This window comes from Leptosomus discolor, chromosome 1 (assembly GCF_034619465.1).
Source record: "Leptosomus discolor isolate bLepDis1 chromosome 1, bLepDis1.hap2, whole genome shotgun sequence".
Taxonomy (NCBI): domain Eukaryota; kingdom Metazoa; phylum Chordata; class Aves; order Leptosomiformes; family Leptosomidae; genus Leptosomus; species Leptosomus discolor.
The window spans coordinates 216,775,933-216,799,341 of record NC_141391.1 but is presented as its reverse complement, the minus strand read 5'-3'; the positions used below and the strand labels follow the sequence as shown (position 1 = coordinate 216,799,341).

General features: G+C 45.4%; 1 protein-coding gene across 1 annotated transcript in view; it reads right to left on the bottom strand.

The window, feature by feature from the left end:
• The window catches only part of EXOC4 (exocyst complex component 4), a 405,200-nt gene that overhangs the window by 283,707 nt on the left and 98,084 nt on the right, over positions 1–23,409 (bottom strand). Inside the window, exons 8-9 of the mRNA XM_086475059.1 lie at positions 14,045–14,190; positions 9,413–9,501 (exon numbers count right to left, since the gene is read on the bottom strand). Of these exons, the coding sequence (XP_086331185.1) occupies positions 9,413–9,501; positions 14,045–14,190 (235 nt within the window). The remainder of the gene's footprint in view (positions 1–9,412; positions 9,502–14,044; positions 14,191–23,409) is intronic.

Here is a 23,409-nt window from a genome sequence, read left to right as displayed (position 1 = left end):
TCAGTTTTTATTTGAGAAGCTCCTCTACCGATACAACACCTTGATGTCCTGGTATTTTTGGGTGTTGTATTAAAAGGGACCACGTGGCATCTGACAACCTGTTCAGTAGATTACTAGAGATGCTTGAGCTCTGAAGTGAGGAGAACAGTGTATGGGGACATAGACTAAAGCAAGAGGAGCTTGAAGTCAAGACCAAGGGCTTCTTTAATAACCCTGAAGAGAGACCCAAAACCAAATACCAACAATTGTCATGGCTGAAGGTTGGAGAGCATTGCAAAGGCCACATCAGGGCGCAAAGCACAACTGATGTGCGCTGCCAGGCTTGCACAAGGTCCAACTTGTGAAGATAAACTGAAGGTGCAAGGTAAGAGTGAGCTGCTGAAAAAGGATGCAATAGCTACAGGCACCGCCAGGTAAGACCAAGGACCAAGAATGTGGCTAATGTGGCTGCTACTAACAACTAACTTCACATTATTTGCTTTCATGAATGTCACTGTTTGAGGCTGGGCCGGCCACTAACAAGTGGCAGACACTCTCTATGAACCCCTCTCCCCTCCAAAAAGGAAAAGGAGAGAGAGAACAAGGGAGAGAGACTTTATGGTTTGGAAAAGAAAACTGAAACAGCTTTAATGGAACAGTAACAACAAAAGAAAAGATAACAGTAAGAATAAGGAAATAACAAACTATACAGAATATGTACAAATAAATGCAAATAGATACAAACCCAACACCAAATCCAGCTCCCCCCACCCCGATGACGACACGTCCCCCCCACGCTGCGGGGCTGGCACTGGGGCAGTCCCAGGCCGGACTGGGCAGCCGATGGAACCGGGTGCAGGAGCTGGACTCAGGCCCTGGATTCAGGGACGCACGGGGCGGGATGGACGACAGAAGGACAGACAGAGCCCTCCTCAGGTGTTGCCATCGAAGAAGAGAGATGGACCCTGGTGACCCCTCAGCTTTGCACTGACCGTGCCGTCCGTGGGGTGGAACACTCTGTGGGTCAGGTTTGGGTCCCCTGGCCGGTTCGCTCCTCCCTGCAGGGGCGGCCTCTTTCGGGCTGGGGACCCTTTTCCCTCCCGGCACCCCAACACGGGGTACAAGACTCAGCAGTGGCCTTGGTGGCTCCAAGAACAAGGACAAGCCAGGGCCTCTCTGCAGCCCATCCCTTGGTGCTGGCTGTGACCATCAGGGGTTGGCACTGCTGGAGCAGTCGCTGGCTGGAAATAACGTCCTGCTGGTTCGGAAAATGCCGTTAGTTAGAGGAGACCGAACTGAAAAGTTAAAGCACTAAAACAGAATTAGTTCTGATTTAGCCCAAACCAGGACAATGAACAATTTTGCTTAAAAGGAAGTTTTAATCAAAAGAATTGTACGGTCATTAGAAAAAGCAGACGGGTGACGGCTGACTTCCCGCTGTCTCGCGGAGATGCTAACTGGCACCCTCTGAACTCGCAGGAGTCAGCAAGCATCAACGGGCTATTCAAACCGACTCGTACTGCCTTCGCCTGCTCAAAGTCCCCAAGACAGGCCAAAGAAGAGATTTCACAGCCCAAGCCTGACTTTCAACACCTTACATCTCCCTGAGAAGCGGGAAGAATCAAGTGGGAGATATAAACCCCCGCCCCCAACCCTTAAGTGTTCTCTAGAAGTGACAGAGATGCCCTGCTGCTTCTCCACAGACCCCCACGGCTGGACAAGGTCAGCCTTTAATAAGCAGTAATACACGTCCCCAGTCACCAGCAATGGATTAAAAAAAAAAGTATTTAAAACCCACACACGGACCATATATTCCCTTAAAGGAACTGAGACAAAGCAATGTGTCTATTAAAACGACTGCATTGCCTCCTTCCCCTGGCCACAAATATTTTGAATGTTTAAAAAAAAAAAAACCCCACCACACACACACGATGGGAAAAGGCGGTCTAACCCCACGAAAGCAATGAAAACCTGTTGCTGTGAATGAAATGCAAAGCGCGCTCTCCCTGACGCCAGGACGAGGAAAGCGCTTTGCACAGCAAGGAGGGCACCAACAAAGCAAAGGGTCTCTCCTGCTTCCATTTTTTTAGGTATCTCCCTCCTCTTTTTGCCTCCCTCTGAATACACCGTGGCTTTAATAACAATCTCAGAGGCAAAATCAAGAAACAAATTATTTTCTTACACATAATCCCCCTTTTGCTGTCAAGTGCCTGACCCCAGTTTGATAATCTCATTTCCTGAGAATCAAAATGCTGGAAATTTAAGCTTCCTAGAGTGTTAATTGCGGCCCTGCTCCATTGCTAATCAAAAAATTGGATGTTTTGCATGAAAATGCTGCTCTAATTAATTCTCAGTCATAAAGCGCCCCGGTTTTAATAACCCCTTCTTGATTGGATAGCCTTTGAAGAGACAGTGCAGCTAATCCGCTAAACCAGAAAAAACACACGCAGAGGAAATAATAAGTGGGCTTACAAGGTCTGAACTAGATGATTGCATTAATACTGTCAAACCACAAAAAAGCGATTCTCTCCCCTCTCCTCCTCCCCCCCAAGCTCAAAGCAAACTGTGATCCTGCGCATCACGGGGAGACAAAAGCAGCTGCGTGACAGGAGATTCGTAACATCAAACCTTTTCCCCCTCCTTACCATAAACAACTTGCTGATTCTTCAACTGGTTATTCCCCATCCTTTTCTAAAGGGTGTTTTTAACCAGGACTGTCCACTTGTCACAACAGCTCCTTTAACCAGACAAGAATTACACCGCTTCTCCCCCTCCTCAGTGCCTCCGCCTGACAACATATTATCATACACATCTCTAAAAGGTGCTGAACCGAATTTTCATTATCCAAAATGTCAAGATTCGTTTTTGTCACCGGCAAACACAGCTGGCTCCCTCCGGCAGCCCTTCGGTGAATCCAAATGGAACAAGGCACCTACAAATAACTGCATTTTCCCTGGACCTGGCCTTACATTGTGCCCTTGTCATATCAGATATCATTTGCCTCCGCTGCTATTTCTTGGCATCAAAATCTTAATTAGCAGAGTTTCTCTTTGATTTCCTTAATGGCTTAAAACCTTATGGCGAGAAATTTTCAGGCTTGGACAGAGAACAGATGAACAGCATACCAGTGAGTAACCCAAAGCCACTCTCCAGTCTTTAATTTGTATCACAGGAATGTTTGGTTCTTTCTATTTATCACCTGGCCAACAAGACAAAATTCCTCACAGGTTCTACTTATAAGAAATAAGTTTTTTTAAAAAAAAAAATCCAGTAGCTCTAGTCTCATTACAATAGACTTTTGTTTCACAGCCAGATTTGCCACCCTGGGCCAGAGCTGGACACGATACACCTTTAGTCTTGTAGTTTTCCTACTGGCTCACTGGGTCCATGCTTGATCCTTTAAACTTCCAGAAGTTGGTCAATTCTAGGCACCAACAGTTATGCCTGAGCCATTCAGCCACGGTCCAAACTTCTAGTGACAGCCACTGCAACCCAGGAGACGAACACACGGCCAATATGAAGAGACATTCAGATAAGAAACATAATGTTGGGCACAGCAGCTAGCAAAAAAAAAAATCTTATACATGAGATATATAGCTGAACTGCTGGCCAACTTTGAGACACTGCATATTTAGAATCCACAACAGACTCTTCCATTAGATTTTCATTTTGGAGGGTAAAACTTAAATTTATATAATGCTCTGCTACTCCCACCAAGAGAAAAGTAAATATGCAAGAGTCCTGGGGATTTCAAATCACCTCTGACAAACTAAACCTCAAGAAAAGTGAAGCAAAGGGAACTGAGATCATTTTTTAAAAAAAAAAATAGAAAGAAGTGTACCACGTCACAGGGATGTTCTGGATGGAAACTGCTTAAGGAACTTCATAAAGAAATATAGAATTTTTGCTGTTTCAGTTTAGCACACAAAATGGGCCCAGTAGTTGGAGGAACACTGCTTTGGGGCATGAATTTCGTTCTTTTGTTCTATTAAGGATTTTTTTCTGTGAAGTCACTTAACTTTTTTCTGCCTTGCTTGTACAACGAGCACTGCCCTACCTTCCAGCGACAGCAAGAGCACAAACTCATCTGCAAGATGCCCAAGTAGTAAGATCAGAGAGGACACAATTTCTCAGGAAAAAAAAAAAAAAAGCAAAGACAAAACTCAAAGGCACAACGACAAGACAAGATATTTTCAATCCCCTTGCACAGCACAAAAGCAGTTGCGCGCAGTGGTTCCTCGAGGGGCCCCGCACAGGCAGCACCCTCCAGAGCCCCCACACAGGGCTGTGTCGAGCGTGCCCGAACCATTTATAGGAACACACATTAATACCGTAACGATCCAGACTCAAATCAGTGCGATCTAACAAAAAAGACTGAGAGGTGACTCTGGGATTCTGATTCTAACTCTGCTCCCATCACCCTACCCAGGACGATGCATCACATACCACAGCTTCCACAGCTACAACCCAAATAAAACCCTACCCTGCAAAGCCACGGAGAATTTTAATTAATGCTGAAGCGCACTGAGCTTCTAGGGTGGAAGAGAAAACAAGCTGAAATTTTAAGAGGTGCTGAGCAGCTGTGGAGGCCATTAACATCCATGGGAAGAACAGCTGCTTGGGAGCACTTAACATATCCTCCCTAAAAAGGGCCCAGATGTACACCAGCAGCAACGCCGACCTTCCCATGAACTACCAGGGCCTGCACGCACACAGATCACGAAGAAGCCGGATACTATTTTCCACCCTGATCAGCACCCTCGAGGCTCTTCAGATTTTCACAGCGTATAAAAACGTCTTTTCCCATCTCTACCGATAAACTAAACTGAGGCCACGGTTACCCGGAGCACAGCAGGCAGCTACATGAATTCCCCATGGCCACGGGACGCCGAAACAGTACCTGATGTATCTAAAAGGAGCCCATAACTGACAGCACCTTTGACAAAGCCATACCCTGCTGGAAACCACCAGCCAACAGCGAGCGGCACCGTGCACGGCTGCTGGTGAGACACCGCGCGCTCTCGGAGCTCTCCTACCCCAGGTCTTCTGAATCGACTAAGGGCCACCACTAGCTCAGATTAGGCACCTTCTGAAATAAGAGCTCATCGTCCACTGAGCTTATCATCCATTTTCAGTTAGGGCTCATTTCACTTCTCTTGTTGGCTGGCATTTTATTTTTTTTTTTTATTTTGGATTGACTGGTATCTCCCCTTTATCCCATCCCCAAAAAATGTAGGCATGTCAGCCCCTGGAAGACAGACTTCAAGGCACTTGTGCAAGGCCACTGTGCTGCTGAAGGCTGCTAGATCACGTGAAAACTCATCCTTTCAGGTATACACAATGCACAAATCATGTATGTGCCATGCTCTGAACAATGAAATTAAAACTTGGGTTAGTGCCTTCAAAAAACATCACCAGAATACACAACCAGAAACCCAGACACGCATAGGTACTATCCAGAATAGCAGTGGTCTTCAGTTTTTCTCGAAACCATGTTTCCCAGATACCAGTTACACTCCATTTAACAAAAAAGCCCTCCAGGCCCCTGCAGACTGTCTCCTGCCTTGCTGTGCTGCCCAGTGACACCCTCCTACCACCTACCGTCCCCTCCCGCAGTCCTTGACCTCCCTCAACGGCACAAAACCATATTTTTCTTTTATTTCCAAGAAACCATCCGTAATTTGAAGGCAGCAGTGGAATGAAATAAGGTGCCCTCATGGGATTCATTCCACCAGTCAGCGACAGGCAACCACCTCCGTAGTGAAATACAGCAACATTTTAGCCTAGTTTCTGATGAAAATAAGAGTTATCTGATCTTCTGGCTGTCCCATCCTCACAACAAAGGAGCTGGCGAGCCAATTTCTGCCAAAGGTGGCAGAGGTATCGATCTTAAAAGCAGTAAATTCTTAAGAGATTTTGTGAAAACAGGCAGCTGTGCAGACAAAAGCAGGACAAACGTGTGCCTCCACAGATGGAAACGCTGCAGTGAGGACGTGTCAGCTCTCCACGCTGTTGGACCTACCAGCCAGGCAGAAACCTGCACATTCGCTTCCACGGCACAGGGCTGCTTGCTCGGTACAGACTTCACTGGATCCAGCCATGGAACACGCTGCTTTTTGCTTAGTGGGTGGTTGGGGGACGTAAGCAGGCACCAGTGGGTGCTGGGAAGAAAGAATTGAGGGGGATGCAGCAGGTTTAGAGACAGGGCGAGAAGCGTGGCTGATGAAGGAAAAGGGTTAAGGGAGAAAACGAGACACATCTGAGGTGAACAAGGCTTCAGTCATTCAGCTACTCATGGAATAAACTTCCTTGTTTCTAAAATACACCCAACGTTATTTAAGACAGTCTATAAAAAGAACATCATGTTTGACAAATAGCAGGAAGGCTCCAACAAGGAAAATGTAAATTCCCCAGCCAGCACATGGCCAAGATGGGGACTTGGGCGGAAAAAAAAAAAGAAATAAGAAGCTTAATGATGGTCATTTCTTGTTTGGTACAGCAGGAACCACCTCTGCCGTTGGTCTTCCCACAACAAGCCGGGGAACCACATCTGCGTTAGTCTAGAAGGGGATATTTCAGTTCTGTACCTGCCTTCCCCCCCCCTTTTTTTTAACGACAATCGTCAAACAACTTGTGCGTCCAGCTTCAAGGGGGAAATACATGGCCTAAGAGATTTCAGTGGAATAATACACTCCTCAGATTTCAGTGGAATAAGACACAAGAATTCCATCTCTAAATCACTTACAGCAGGTCCCTTTCTCCCACTGAGGGATAATGTGTGCCTCATGCACTGCGCTATTTCAGTCCAAATGAAAGAGGTTAATGACAAAGCATCACTCTGATCTTCACACATTTTAAGGCTATTTAAATTAAATTCGTATTTCAAAAAGTTGGCATGAGCCAAACTTTTATAAGTTCTTTTTTTTTTTTTTTTTTCCATAATGCATATGTTTCTTTGAAGATCTTTTCAGGAAAAAAGATTTCCTAACAAGCCACCCTCCCCCTGCTGCCACTGAAACATCATCCCTGTGGATAAGGCTGTCAGGAAGAGAAACTGTGTGGCATTCACAGAAGAGAGAGTATCACATGCCTGCCTTCCAGTAACCTGATTGAACAATTAAATCGTATTACTCTGTAAAAGGGGTTAAAAAAAGAGAAAAAAAAAAAAAAAAAATCAAAATGCAGATCTTGCTGTGGTCTGGGATTCAGGAAGATTAATGAGCCACCTAAAAGGGAACAGCAGCTTGTAACAGAAAGAGCAGATAGTACATTTTTAACATAAAGTTCAAAGGGAAACTTTTCTTGATGGTTAAACTGCAAAGCCTTCTCAGCAAAGTCATCTCATCTATTGTCCCCATTGACTCCCTACATTGACTTTTTGGTCACCTATTGCATCACGTTCAAGCTCTTCCAATTCATCCAGAAAGGGCAATATAATCTTGTCCCTATCCACATTAATTCCTATATTTTGTCCTTTACTTCTTTGTCAGCTCATCGGCTTTGTTCTTTCCAAACCCGTGCCAGCTCGGCAGCTGGAAGTCTGCTCAGGTCCCTTTTGCACCCTCCTCTCGAAAACGCTCACAAGTTCCCGCTCACGACAAACACTGCCTCAAGATTTGTCTTGTATCAAACGAGGAGTCTGGCTGTGCCCATTAGTAATGAGTTCCGAACCCAGGAAAGGAGCTATTTAAAACCAAATCCTCACGTCAGCCTAACAGCAATGGTAACCACAAAACCCCCAGATCTCAGCCACAACGTACCAAAAGGACTCAGACGTGGAGCGAGTCACTGCTGTTCTGTACTGTGGTTTTAAGGCAACATGGACAACTGGTCAGGTCAGCGTGTGGAGGCAACGGGGCACGACAGAAGGCAACAGGACTCATCCCAAAGAGACCTGAAATTTTTGAGGCAAGCGTTGCAGGCCCCCTGATGGCCCCATCGCCGTTTCAAACTTAGTGCTCTCAACAGCTTCAAAATTCTTGGCTTGGAAACCCACATTGGTCCCATGCAGTCTGTAACACAGAGCTATTAACTGTGGAGAAGTAACTGCTCAAATCCAACTGCCCACCGGTGTAACAAAAGGATGGTGCAGTATAACAGCTTACACCTTACAACATCCTACTGAACTGGGTACCTTCTTCCAGGTAATACTGGGCAGAGGAGCATGTGGCAGATTTTGATGAGAACTTGAGTCTCAAAGGTAGAGCTGTAAGCTAAACACCTTCCAAGTGTGCCTAAATGGTGACAGTGTAATTTAAAAGACAGGTATCTCCACTTTATTTCACTTCTACATGCTGTCAGATCATAGGGTGGGCAACTGTCAACCCCAGCACACCTTTATCTCAGATTCTTCCTTCACGGTCCACCAGAAATATCTGAACATTCACCACAGACTGAATCATTAGATCCTGAATCAATGTAAGAGCATCTCTGTAGAGTCACCTAAGCGAAGCAATCTCTCCATAAGAACGCTGTAGGTCTCTCAAGGTTTCTTTTTGCACTCCTGTGGGTTTAACTTGTTGCTGAGGACAATTAAGTTGTAAAAGGAGGAACGGAACACAAAGTCATCCAAAAATTCTCTTGCTGATTATAAAACATCCTCAACTAAAAGCAAACTGAAAACTATCATGGGTAAGATTTCAAGGAAAAATTCTACCTTTCTCCATCATTGTAATATACGAAGGGTATGTGTTATTTTCTTGTTATGATTAGCCCGGTAAGAAACTAGAATAGATGATACATCAGAATTTAGTCCTGCTGTACGTTATCACGACAGCCTTAAGAGCTTCCCTTGATTTTGCTCCCAAAACCAACACGTTTGTGAATCAGACCATTGAGGAAATAATGCCATGCTCAGAGGAGAGAACGCTTCTCTCTGTATACACAGCACTCGCCACAAGCAATATAAACCAGCAAGAGTAGTCCAACTCTTCAAATTCACCATTTTCAAACACTCTCCAACTCCTTATCTTCAAGTGTTGTACAAAAGACAATGAATTGGTCATTTTACTCCACACAACAGAAACTTGCAACTTCAAATACGCGATGACTGAGCTTCGCTCTGAAAGCAATCCAGGGTAACTATCACATTCAGCATCCAACGCAAGGAAATAAACTGCAAATAAGGAAGCAGACATTAGCTCCAAGCATCCACAAGCAGCGCTCATGGTGAGATTGTTTGCATTTCACCCATTGTTTTATAAGTGTCTTTTAAAACCACAACCTCTAGCTGAAAATGCAGGGGGAACAAAGAGAAACCCTGCTGCTTCAAAACATAATAAGAATAAACAGACAGAGCTTAAAAACTGGAGAGATTTAGACAGCCTGTGTGGCAAAGTAGAGAGGTATTAATACCCTGACATAGCATGGACAGGATAGTCAAGCTCCTGCAAAAGAGAATTATCCGAAAATAGCACATTATCTACTTCCCCACCTTGAAGTTCTCCACTTCTGCTGTAAAGTTCCCTTCTCTGCTCACGTAAATAGGCACTCATGCTAATAGCATGGGAGGAGGACTCAAACCTGTAATTACAAAAAAAAAACAAACCAGCAGTCAGTCAGCCATCCACAGAAGCACCCTTCTTGTAAGCACCAGTCAGCTCTAAACAAAAAGGGCTTCCCTGCACGTTGGAGCAAAATTATCAAGGCAGACAAAAGCACGTTTTTCCTATAAAATTCCATCACGGATGCATCACATTCTGCCACCTCTGATCAACACAGCTCCTCCAGCAGCCACCCGTGCCACAGACCTGCCCGCAATGCACAGAGATGCTCCTCTGCTCTATCAGGTGGGAGCACCCAGGCATTTCAGTCGGGATGGCCCCCAAAACGGGTAAAAGCCAAACCCAAGCCCTAGGCTAGCACCATCTACATTGCTAACTGACCTATACATAAAAATTTAAAATAACCTTCTCCTGGAAACTAGGGAGCATTAAATTATGAACTCATCGTACGGCTGTAATCGCACAACCACAGAACGGCAGGGGTTGGAAGGGACCTCTGGAGACCATCCAGTCCAACCCCCTGCTAAAGCAGGGTCACCCAGAGCAGGTCGCACACGACTGCATCCAGGCGGGTTTTTGAGTATCTCCAGGGAAGGAGACTCCACAGCCCCCCTGGGCAGCCTGTTCCAGTGCTCTGCCACCCTTAATGTAAAGAAGTTTTTCCTCACGTTGAGGCAGAACTTCTTGTGCTCCAGTTTGTGCCCGTTGCCCCTTGTCCTACTCCACAGTGACAATCTGAGAGGCAGTGACAAATATTTTCCAACTACTGTAGCCCCACAAACATGATTTTTGCTAGTACAAGGCCACAGACTGGGCACTGACCCAACACCACAGGGTCTCAGGAGGCCTCTGGGCTTGCTGTGCCCTGGGCTGGGTGTCCCTGCGATCACAAGTGTCCCACGGCCAAGGGCCTCGTGCCTGACCTGCCCGAGCTCAGCGCTGGGGACACCCCGCGTGGCCAAGGGCTGCCCCGGGCAGGCACTGCCCAGCGAACACCAGCCCTTTGTGTGCCCGGGCTGGGCGCTGGGCAGCTCACCCAGTGGTGCTGGGGACCTGGGAGAAGGGAGCAGTGGTGGGGGCAAAGCATCTTCAAATAGCCAAAGTGGACACAAGACTTAGAGGGAAAGCATCTTTCACCAACAACCTCCTCAAGGTGAATACCTCAAGGCGTTGACCATTCGCTGTAACATCCCTCACCCCCTCCCCAACCCTTCTGCTAATCAGCCTTAGTGCTGCCCAGAGGGACGCTGGAAACAAGAGCATCACACCAGACAAGCCTTTGTATGCTTTCTTGTGCAACAGCGTGAAGGTTATTACTATTAATGAGGCTCTTCTGCCCTAATTTGGACTCTGAGTGTTCGTATTACTGCAACTGAACTAATAACAATCTATCACAATACAACAAACACTTAAGACTTTAATTAAATGAACAGTAAATTCTTGGCTCCGTTTTTATGATGTGCTCCCTTTAACCCCTAGTGAGACATTCAGCATAACATTATCGCCGTGGCCCACAGGTCTCCTCCAGGCATCAAAACCAGAAGCTCCAGGTCAAGGCAAACTACAGCAATAAACCTCAGTCTCCTCCTTGAGACAGCGACTCGGATTATTCCTCAGAGCCCTGTACTGGCTTTTGCTGCAGGATCTCATCACATTCACTTCTTTCCCACAGCCATCCAGTTTCTCTCCCCTATTTTCCCTCCTTTGCTGTTTCTTTGATCTGTTTTTCTCCCACGTCCCTATTTACACTTATCTCCTCTGCTCTTGTAACTCCTTTCCCCATGCCGATCCTCCCACAGCAAAGCTTTCAAAATAGTTTTGGTTTACACAGAATTACACAAAATTACAGCCAAGCCTGAAACTGATGTATTGGGCGTTCAACATCTGCTTGTACAATTCACCCATTTCCCACTAAAGCCCAATTTCCATCTCGTACATCTGATCTGTAGGGAGAGGGCAACCTGAACGTGCACTTGGCTATCTTTTGGAAGAGAAAAAAGCCAGGTTTATGAGGGCATGAACAATCCAAATTCCCAAAGTACCACTCACCTGAAGTTTTCCTTTTTTAAGCCAACATTAAACAACTAAATACATCATTACTATTTTTTTTAAAAAATTACACTCATTTTAAAGATAAGGAAACAATTCAAAGTCTCTTCCAAACAGTAGCTACCAATTTCCAGACAGCAGGACACAACTGAGGACTCTTCATTCTTCCCACTACTGCTACAACACACAACTAGCAAAAAGTACTTAGTGTTTACAAAATGAGCTCACAGCAAACTTGCACAGGCACAAACACCCGCACCCACCTGTGAGTAAAACACGAGGCGGTGCCCTGCCCTAGGAGACTTCTCAGTGAGGAATTAAATGCAGATATTCTGGTGACAAGTGGAAGGCTCCTCTGATTTGGACGGCGCTAAGGGAAAGGCAAGAAAAAGAGCCTTGCAGCCTGGCACGAAAACCACTGAAGATGGGAGAGGAGACAAGAATAACACTCCATCAAACATGTACATCCCTCAGTGGACTGAGAAATTCCATTTCAACAAGAGATTTCCATAGATATAGTGACAGCTGACAGAAGACAGATAACCAAATGAGAGATCCCAATAAGTGCTGCTGTCACTGCGGTGCCGGCAAGGACTCGATGACAAGACCACGAGTGGCAAGAGGCGTGCTGCTCCTGTGGGGTTACGTGCCTTCACTTTAAACCATGACACTCACCCTCACTCTCTGCTGACAAACTAATATCCAGGCTTAAACTGCTACAGGTGAAACAGAGCGTCCTTATTCCTCCAACTGAAATGGTCCAAGCACACCCAAGAAGAGACACAACACGAAAAGGTGAGCAGCCCAATTTTGCTCCAATATACATCTGCAAGTCAGAGTAAATTCAAAGAATTTGATTCTCAACCCAAACAGCCATGGGAGTGTTAAAAAAAAAAAAAAACACCCAAACTTGAGGGGAATAACCATGGGTTGACAGGGGCAGGAACTACCTCTGAAATCCTCCAGGCACCAGTTAACCTTCTAATAACAGAAGATTGCATAGACAGCTCATCCTGTGAGAGGGAGAGAAGGCAGTGCAGAAGACTTCGATTTCTAACTGGGGTCTTGGGTACCATAAGGATACAGTCACCAGACACACACACCCATGGGGCAAAGCACAGGGAGCCCTGGATAATCAAGAAGTAAGTTTTAGCTGAAAAAAACACCCAACAAACAATCTGTAAAGAGGATGCAGAACACAAAGCTCCCCTCCCACTTGCCTGAAACAGCCCATTACTCTCAGCCTTTCCCCTTACTGAAGTTCCTGCATTAAATCCCCACCATATAACGATCTACCTCCAATCACAAATAAGGGATTATTTTTAAAACCTCACCCAGACTACATGGATCCCCATTGCCAGCAAACAAAGGGTGAAAACACCAGCTCACTTCCAATCGCTCCCCCTCCAGCAAGTCTTCCAGGAGATTTTTCTTTAACCTTGGGCTCTCCTGACTCTGGAGAGCAAAGCCTCATAAGGCCAAGCACCGCTCAGCGGGGCAGTGAAAGGCAGCCCAAGCCCTGCAGCAGTTTATAGGCCAGAAGGATGCTGAGGACCCACCAGATCCTGCTGCAGCTGAGCACGGTTAAAAGGTTAACGCCTCAAGCTGCTGGTACTCCCCACCGCAGCTCCACTCTGCTGTTCCCTCAAATCTACTGTGAAACTTGCTCGTTCACCAACTGCTTCGAACAAGCTCATTGTAAAAAAAAATAAAACCCAAATTCATGTACAAGATTATTCTGGCAGTACGGAGTTCGGGAGCAGCCCCACACGCAGTTATGCTGGCAGAGCCGAGGAAGCCGCGATCTCTGGCCTTGGAGCGCCCGCTGCCAAAACAGCGTATTGTGGTATTCGCCAAAATCCTCAAGAGGCCAAAGATAACGACCAGCACGTGTCAGTGGGAGATGAAAATCCAGCACAGCTCCCCTGAATCTAGGCGTGGCAACACGACCGTCTCTGCTCTCCTATCAGGGCTGCTCACCAACCACAACTCCTCACTTCTTATCCTTGCACATCAAATTTGTTCTCCCCGAGCTTTCCCTTGGCCACCTAGCCTCTCACCCTCTCTCTCTTACACTCTCCTCCCAACCACTTAATTCTTTCCACTCTGAACTCTGAGTTAAAGGAGTTAGTGATAGGATTAACCGCTTAGTCTGTCTAGTAATTACACAGTTATCTTAATTCTCTTTGTCCAGTCCCCTTTATCGCTCTTTTCAACAGGTCCTGAATTTACCACAGACAAAGATAGGCACAATGTATCACCACGTGCTTTGCAGCAGCTTGTATAACGGGATCCCAGTCCCGAGCTGAGCCCTGCAAAGAGCTACGCTCTAAAAACCAGGGATGAATCCGTAACAGAGATCTTAGCAAGGCTTCAGCTTTGGGCATCAGATCTCCATCTCCAAACTCACGCTCCTCTCGCCCTGTGAAACTGAGATTCGCAGCCAGCGTTGAGCAGTACTTGAGGGACCAAAGACAGCTCAGGCACAACTTTAACATCGTCCCAGCACTTACTTGAACAAAGGGTTTTTAGGTCTTTGTGGTTTCTTCTTTGCGAAGAACGCTGCAAATTCTCTGCCCGAGCTGGCGTAGCTGAGCTGGGTGGAGGGCTCCGAGGCGGTGCGGGTGTTCTTCATGTCCAGATACTCTGTCAGCAGCATCTGCCAACAGAAGGAAGAGGAGCTCAGCATTTGAAACAAAACAGCATTAAAACGTTACATGAATATCTAGGATTTTTAGGTACCCTGTAAGACAGGAAAACTAACGAAAATCAATTCTGCTCTAACAGAAACCTGGCTTTATTTTCAGAAATTCGATCCTAGCGACTCACATGCCACTTTCTCTGAATTCGTTGTGTAAACTTTTACCCAATCTGCTACATAACCCTGATGGTACCGAAGGTAACTTGCAAGAAGTCCCCGCTCCTCCCAAAACTGATTCTAGCAGCAGCAGGGAGATGGTGGGTGGGCTGTTGCCTGGCCTTTGCAGACTGATTGTATACCACAGCTCTTAAAAACATAAAGGTCAGCAATACTGATCTGTTCAGTTATGAAAGCATATTTTATATGTGTGTATCTATGCCTATATGTTTTCTAGATATTTACGAGCAGAAACATAAAACATCCATGCGTGTGTTTGGGTGCATGCGCTGCCGGTCACGCATCGCCCTTTAACTGCTCTCAAACCAAACATGCTTCCTTCACTAGCGAAAATATTAATTCCCGCAGCCACCAGTTCTGCCAGTGTAGTTTAGGATCGATTTTCCTCTAGCCCAACATACTCAGTGAGGGGTCGGGGGGTCCCTTTGCGAGACGAGGATCCCCTCTGTGAAACCCCTGCAGCCCCGAGTGGTGCCTGATACTCGATGCTATTTAAGTAACTCCGTGGTGCAGAAGCAGAAACGGATTCCAAGTCCTTCACTTTTAATTTCCTTGTGTCTGAAGACGGAAAGAAACCCCTTAAAGATTAACTTTCGTCAGTGCATTCGGAAAGTCGCTATTTATTTTCAGAAAATTCTACCTACTCGGAGGCTATTAGTAATGTGTTCCGTTTTAATAATTAGCTAGTCAAAGCCCATCAAAGAGAGTCGTCGGTAATGAAAGGAATACATCAGTGCTGTGCTGTCTAAGTTCAAACAAATTACACAGGAATAAATATCTAGGCAAATGGTATCATGCCCCTAATTAGAAACAATTCAAGATAGCTTGGGAAAAAAAATAAACAATACAAACACAAAGAAAGTGCAACTCCTAAAACATCTCAATTAAAACTTTACCTGAGCACAAGCCTTTAAAACGCACGCTTATTGTTAAGAGTAACGATAATCGCGGAGCTAATTTTTAACAGTAATTTACCAAATCCATTTGGATTCGTGTATTTGCGTTTCATCCTCTCTACTTGAATTAACAACCCTAGAATCGCCACCAAAATGTAATTAAACCCTCAAACTTAATCAAGTTTTTTAAAGAAAATAGAAAAACAGCAATTTGTCCTCCCATTGTGGATGAACCTTTTTTATAATGGATTCTATGACTCCAGTGTCACCTTATACCCAGGTCTAGGAAATGTAAAGCGTGTAATACAGTACTTGGCTCCAAGATTACAATAAGCCAACAGAGGTTTGAGCTAGGAACATAATGAATTATCCCTGTTGGTTAAAAAGTGAAAGAGTGAGACAAGAGATGAGTTTGCAGTTAGATATTCAGAGCAGTTCTGAAAACGCCACAGATGAGGAAAAAGAAGAGAAAATTGTTAATTTATGGCACTTCTAGCTAGGCAGGGCAGGATGGTTGGACGCAAGGCTCTGAGCAAGTCAAAAGCTGTAAAAGCAGGGAAAATAGCTGGTTTTGATAACGATTCTCAAAGTTCACCTTTAAGTTATAAAATTCAAGCATAGCAGAGCTGTGCTAGACAGATCAAAGCTCTTTCTGCTCCAGTGCCCTGTATTCAACAGTTACACAAATTCTTCAGGACGAAGTAATGAAGTGTAAGCATGGATGAGCAGTTACAACACACAGCCAAGCGGGAGGGAAGCGAAGACAGGAGAGATCTTCAGCACGGAGTACATTTGGCTTATAACTGCAGCACGAAGATTAAAACCCTCATAATTTTTCAGCAACACCATTAACACGTGGGCCAGTCTGGAAATCTCGCCAGCTACTTGCTTCAAAAAAAAGAGCCTGAAGTTGTCGCTTCTCATCGCGTTGCGCGACGCACGGCCTTCACCCAATGTCATCGGCCTCAATTTATTCCCCACGTCTAGCCAGCCCATGTCAGCCAGTTGGTTTGCTCCCATGCTCCCAGCAGAGGATTTTAATAAGTCTCATATTTCCATGTTAGAAGTTGGGTCCTGGCCATGTACTTATTAAAAACCACAGCAAGTCAGAACTTCAAAATCCACTTAAAAGAAAAGAAAAACCAGACATTTTCCTGCCTATCTAAGCAAACGGGAGCTTTCCTTAACCAACGAAGTGAGGGATTTCATGATTTGGTCCCATAACACCTGATTAATCGTTGCTAAGCCATCAATCAAAACCCTTGTTAGACATTAATCACATGGACGTACAGCAAGATTTATGAGTGACTGTAAAGTTTGCAACATCCCATTCATCTGTAACAAGGGCTTCGACTTTCCGCTCAGTGGTTCAATCCTGCCATCCACGTAGTCTATTTACATCAATGTCAAACAAATAAAGCCATACATAAAGCCAGAGAACAAAGCACTCTTTCCCCAGCTGCTCTTTGGAAATGAAAATTAATATCAAATATTTTATTAAAAAGCAATATTTATGGATTTGGAGGCTTAATTCAACTCTCAAATTTCAAAAGGTCATATCGGTATGTGCAGCCTGTCCATCACGTTGATCCGACAACAGCCTGCACTACGCCGTCCTTCTGAACTGCAGCGGGGCAAGAACAAATCTGCTTCTGGGCCTGACTGCTGCTTGCACGTGCTGCAACTCTCCAGATCCACGTTCTTATCCTTCGGCCGAGCCCCACGACAAGTCGTGTAAGTCGTTATGTCTCATCGTGCTCAAGACTGACCTACGAACAAGGCATGGGCAATAAAACCTGCCTGGTCACAGGGCGACAGCTAAATTCATTCATTATCTGTACCGCTGGTGAGGTTTTAGACAGGAAGCCCGAGCTCTAAATAAGCTCTGTTCCATCAATTAAAAGCTCTAAATTGGTATTTCACCTCCTCACGTACTCTGAATTAAGATGGATGCCGCAGCGTGAACAGTTTGCTCCATCAGAAAATCATGACAGTTTCAAACTCCACACCATCGACACCGATTTTCATTATGCCTTTATGTATTTGGGGGGGGTCCAGACAAACCAAATGAAAACTAACTATACCATGAATTTTGCAAGGGTAAATGGGATGACCAGGTTAATTACTGGCCTCTCCACCTCATATTGATCAGGGGCAAAATCACGGAACAGATGATAGAAGACTCTATTAAAAAAGAATTAGGGGAGAATAACACAATTCATGTCCAACCCCATGGATTTACAGAACATAGACCTTGGCTAACCAGTATTCTTATCATCACAAATTTAGCTTTAAATAAATAGGGAGAGATAAAATTATATTTTCACCAAGGATCTGACAAAGCCAAAATACTAGAAGTCAACGCTTCTAGAAGAAAAATGGGCAGGCAAATGACAGAAAACATACAAGTGGAAATGGGGAAACCACCAATATTGGATTTTGCAAGGTCCCAGAAATCTTAATTCCTCTTTTCCTTTTGTCCACTGATTCCAACGGAAATACAAGACTATTCCAGAACTCTTCTCTTTTGCTGGACAGAAAACTTCTAATTTTCAGCTTAAATTGGGTCCATCTTCATTTTTAAAACACCAGTAATCAGCAGCTTAATCGGACGATGAAAACACATACAAGAGTGGCTGCAGCAACCCCTTTCCGGACTGACGGGACTAGAACTTTCCCCATTTCAAATCCCTATGAAAATAATGACTACAGAAGGTTTGTAAATTACAATGTTTTTTGGGGAAAATGGTAAATAAGAAAGTGAACACGGCATGAACATAATAATATTTTCTTTATTATTATTTTTCATAATAAAATCCATCTACTGTAAGAATTTCCATGTCAGCAGAGGTAAATCTCTACATCTAAGGGAAAAAATATGAAAGTCATGATCTATAGGATTACTGTGTAAAGCTGTGACTAGCAAATTTGGGAATATTGAAGAAAATCAACAGCAGAGAAGGTCTCACTGTGACAATGGGTATTAATTAGCTAATTGGGAACGGCTATAACGCAGAGAGCTTTGTCAGAAGTAAAAGTTTACAGCAATGCTTTGTAGTGCTGTCCCATCTGGAATGCCAAATGAAACCCTGGCATTCACAAAGAGAGATGAGGTAATAAGCAAGTGGAAGGGTGCAGGAGAGAATCCTGGAAGTTATCAAAAGGCTGGAAGGCACGACTTGCAGCGAAACGGCGAGAAGCCATCGGCTCAGTCTTGTTAGCTTAGCAAAGAGAAGGCTAAGAGGTTACTGGATCAGTCTGCGAGCCTGCCACACAGAGGGCACAGAACTGATGAAAATAAAAAAAATCTTCACTAATGAATTTACCAAAAAAAAAAAAAAAAATCCAAAGGCTGGAAAGTTGAAGCTGGACAGGCTTTGACGAAGCGTTAGGCACGCATTTCCAGAGCATAATTAACCACTTCGATCAAAGGTTACGCTGTATTGTCTGTCACTGATTCCACCCACCCCCCCCCCCCCCCCAGTCAAGACTGGATGTCCCTCTGAAGCACGTGCCCTCTTTCAAACAGGAATTAATTCAAGAAAGCGCCATGGCTTGTTTCACGCCGAGGTCAGGCGAGAAGATCACAACAGCTCCTTAGAATCCGGGGATCTCGATAAAGCTGCCGCACCATTGCCAGCTCTCAGGCTACTGCATGAAGGAACCATTAGTGTGCAAAGTAGTGTTGCTACACAGCACCTCCAGTTACCAGTTGGAGTTGATGTAGGACATAAACAGCTACTGGTAACGTTTGTGTTTGGTGAACAGGTTTGTGCTTAGAGGAGACTCCCCACCCAGGCCCAGGCCACCTTGCTTGTACTTTGAGGAAACCGTAAAACTCGAAACCCCCAAACAAACGCCAGAGAGCACACTCCCAGCACCCGAGAACGCCTCCAGTGATCTGCTGTGCAGCACTGGCAATTGAAAGCAAGATTTATTTTCAGCTCATCGCTCTGACACACTGGGCAGCCGCAGAGAAGGTGGCATTTCAGCTGTACTGACGGACTGTGGACGCCTCCCGAGTTGTACCAGCCTCCGAGAAGGCCTTTGAGTTACATTTGAGTTAGACCTAGAAGAGGAATCAGAAGCTGAGATTACAAAGCCTAAGAGACACTTCCTAACGGGATTGCAACGAGGAAAATGGGTTAAATAGAGAACAGCAGATTCAAACTACCCTACGTCCCCTGGTTCAACGGGGATGCAAGGACATGCCTGGAGACAGCAAACCAGGATACACCCATTGAGGAACAGCACAACGTTCCCAAGAGGTGATGATATTCAGCCATAGATGATTTCAGGGGCAACGAATCCTGAAAGAAAAAGAGCCGGGAGTTCAAGCAGGATGCAGTACCGCGAAACACACTTACTTCTTTGTAAACATACAAAAAGAGGCATCATTCCTGAAGCTCTGGAGACAGGAGGGAACGCTAGCAAAGTGCCAGAATAAGGCAAGAAAAGCGGTGGCACGCTATGCAAGACAGTAGTCTATAGCTAATTACTCAGGACTGTGCTGTAGCAAAACTCTTAATAATTAAAATGCTGCAGTAATTGTGGAATTTAACCAAAAAAAAAAACCAACGGTAACAGTTAATTGAATTCCAACAGCACTGAGCTCTCTGTGTAAGTTGTACCACGTCGAGAACGGGGGCTGAGCACGCACATGGCAAACACGACAAAGGACAAAGCAATAAGGTAAGTCTGAAAGAACAAAACCAATTTTTAGGTGCCGTGAATGCTGTTTAACGCTGCACAACCTGCTTTATCTAATCCTCTTGTTGCCCATGAAATTAATTTAACTGAAACATAATAATAAAACCCCTTCCAGAATTAATTCTCTCAAGGCATTGCCCAATTCCATTATTGTACAAGCAGCAAGAATTCCTTTTGTTTTTCATTTTTGGGAAAAAGTGAAAAATAACCCCAGAACTATTCAGATAACACTATCACTGCCAGTGCTACCACATTCATTATCAACGCTAATTGTCAATTAGCGCAACTATTACTGAAGACCTCTGGATGTGCATCTATCTCCAGGGAGGAAGGAAGGGAGGGAACAAACCTCAAAACTACTTTAAAAACTCAACTTCTTGTGAGCTGCTTTCATTGGCAATGAATCCTACACCTCCTCAGATTGCTTTGGAGAGTTTCAAACCAGAACATTTCTGTTTCACAAGCTTTTGATAACACATTGTCACAGTTTGAGGCTGGGCCGGCCACTCACGAATGACAGACTCTCTCTATGAAACCCTCTCCCCTCCCAAAAAAAAAAAGGAGAGAGAACAAGGGAGAGAGACTTTATGATTTGGAAAAGAAAAGTAAAACAGCTTTAATAAAACAATAACAATAAAAGATAAGAATAAGAATAAGGAAATAATGAAATATACACAATATGTACAAATAGATACAAACCCAACACCAAACCCAACTCCCCCCACCCCGATGACGACACGTCCCCCCCACGCTGCAGGGCTGGCACTGGGGCAGTCCCAGGCCGGACTGGGCAGCCGATGGAACCGGGTGCAGGAGCTGGACTCAGGCCCTGGATTCAGGGACGCACGGGGCGGGATGGACGACAGAAGGACAGACAGAGCCCTCCTCAGGTGTCGCCACCGAAGAAGAGAGATGGACCCTGGTGACCCCTCAGCTTTGCACTGACCGTGCCGTCCGTGGGGTGGAACACTCGGTGGGTCAGGTTTGGGTCCCCTGGCCGGTTCGCTCCTCCCTGCAGGGGCGGCCTTTTTCGGGCTGGGGACCCTTTTCCCTCCCGGCACCCCAACACGGGGTACAAGACTCAGCAGTGGCCTTGGTGGCTCCAAGAACAAGGACAAGCCAGGGCCTCTCTGCAGCCCATCCCTTGGTGCTGGCTGTGACCATCAGGGGTTGGCACTGCTGGAGCAGTCGCTGGCTGGAAATAACGTCCTGCTGGTTCAGAAAGCGCAGGTACTTAGACTTTACTGAAAAATTAAAGCACTAACACAGAATTTGTTCTGGTTTAGCCCAAACCAGGACACACATGCATGGACTTTACAACCTCAGCACCACCGTCTCTACTTGTATGGAGGAGCTGAAGTCACTTGAGACACATACGCTAAGGCAGGGGGTTTCACAGTCGCTAGAGCAGCAAAAGGAGAAACCATTCCGTGCTGTCACAGCCGTCACCATCAGGCTGTAGGTTCCTCGAAGGACCCAGTGCCGGCCAGCACTCATCCCCTTTCCCCACTGGAGGCAAGCTGCCACGCCAGCTTACACCTCTAAAAACAAAGGGACTTTGGTTCAGCCACAAATGCCCGGCACAACGATTGAAACAGCGGTGTTTTCTGCAACTGTTCGCCAATTAACCCTCTGATGCATCAACACCCCGTGACACCCCATCAGCTGACTGAACAGATTTGAAGTGAAACCCTGGTCCTGCTACAAGCGCGGAGACAAACGTCGCTGACTTGTCCAGGGTGAGGTTTGCACCCGCTGACTGCCTCAGCTGCTGAGAGCAGGAGAGATTGTGTCTCACCGCTGACAAACACGCAAGACAAAAGGCCTCTTACCATTGCCAATTTACCCCACTCCCCTGTGCTGCACCACTATTAGAAGTTCCATCTTAACTTATACTTGTGGCTCAGAAAATAAGCAGCTAAAAGGAAAAGCTGCTGAGAGACTACAGCAGGTAACCCCATCTCCTGCAAGAGGCGAGCAGGCACGTGGCGCTGAAAGAGGGCTGCCTCTTCTCCAAGTCCTCAACGGGGGCTTTGCAATTGCTTTCTAACTGCAGCGGCTTTAACATCCATATAAGCAACAATCGGGTACCAGCTCGTACAGAGGTACATGACAAAGGTCATCTCCAGTGTAGTGACGCACGAAATTTGAAGACCTTTTCACTGAAATTTAGCCATCTGGCCTCCATAAAGGAGAACGCGAGCTGGGCTGTCTTTTTTTTTTTCCCATCTTTCCCAGTAGTTCTGCTGTTGATTTTAGTAAAAGAGGAACAAACACTGATGACAAATTTATTTAAGCTACCAACAGTCAACTTGAGTAACTGGGTCATAAAACAAACGGACAGCATTTATTTTTCTCCAGGCACCTCAGCTGTTCTGCAAATACAGATTACGCTCGCAGAAATGATCCAAGTAACGAGGCCGCTTCCTCGGTTTGGTATCAGGCCCTTAACACCAAAACCAAAACATCAACCACCAAAAAAAAAAAAAAAACCCCAGGATGAAGGTGGAGCCAGTTGGGATTATTAATTTCCTCCAAAGAAAATCCACGTGCGGATTTTCCACAGGAAAGCAGGTGTTTCGTCTGCACCGCGACGCCTGGAATCGGTGAGACCTACATGTTTACACAGCTTGTGGGGAGGTGGTTGAATATTGCTCAGTGCACAGGGGAAAAAAATAAATCCTTCTGCAATTTTTGACAAGTAAACCCGATTGGCTTCTGGGCAGTAACTCCTAATTGCCAAGACTGTTGGATGACTATATAAAAACACACGTGTGTGTACGTACGTGTATAAATACACGTGTATGTTTTTATGCATGTATACACATACATACACCCATCCACGTGTATCTTTAGCACATGGTCCTTCTGATAGGATGAGTTGTAAAAGACATGCAGTCCAGTACGATCCCGAGGGTGGATAACTACCTGACTGTACACCGAAACGGACCAAAAAGCAATGAACTTCATCAGAAAGGGGTAATTACCACCTGCTTCGTAGTCGGCACGAAATGAAGTATTTTTCTGCAAAGCTGAAACACTGTCTTTCAGTTTGACTGGACTTTCTTTTGTTCATGTAGCATATAAAAAGGTCAAGGAGGAGTGTAAGAGTTGGACAGGTAATTGAGTGCAGATTTCTGCTCTGCAATTACCATTTAGCCAAGCTTCACTGGTTCTGCACATTTTGGAGGCGGGGAGGATACAGTTCGAAAGTTATGTTTATAACCGAACTCAAGCTAAACATTTTTAAATCGCAAAGAAAGAGGATATATTTGCTCACATTTAGGGTTTACTTATACACCCCCACCTTCCAGAGCATCCTCTGTCTCAGGGAAGAGATGTGCAATTCTAGCGTACAGGAGAAGCAGCGCTACGCTTAACCCAGCTGATCTGA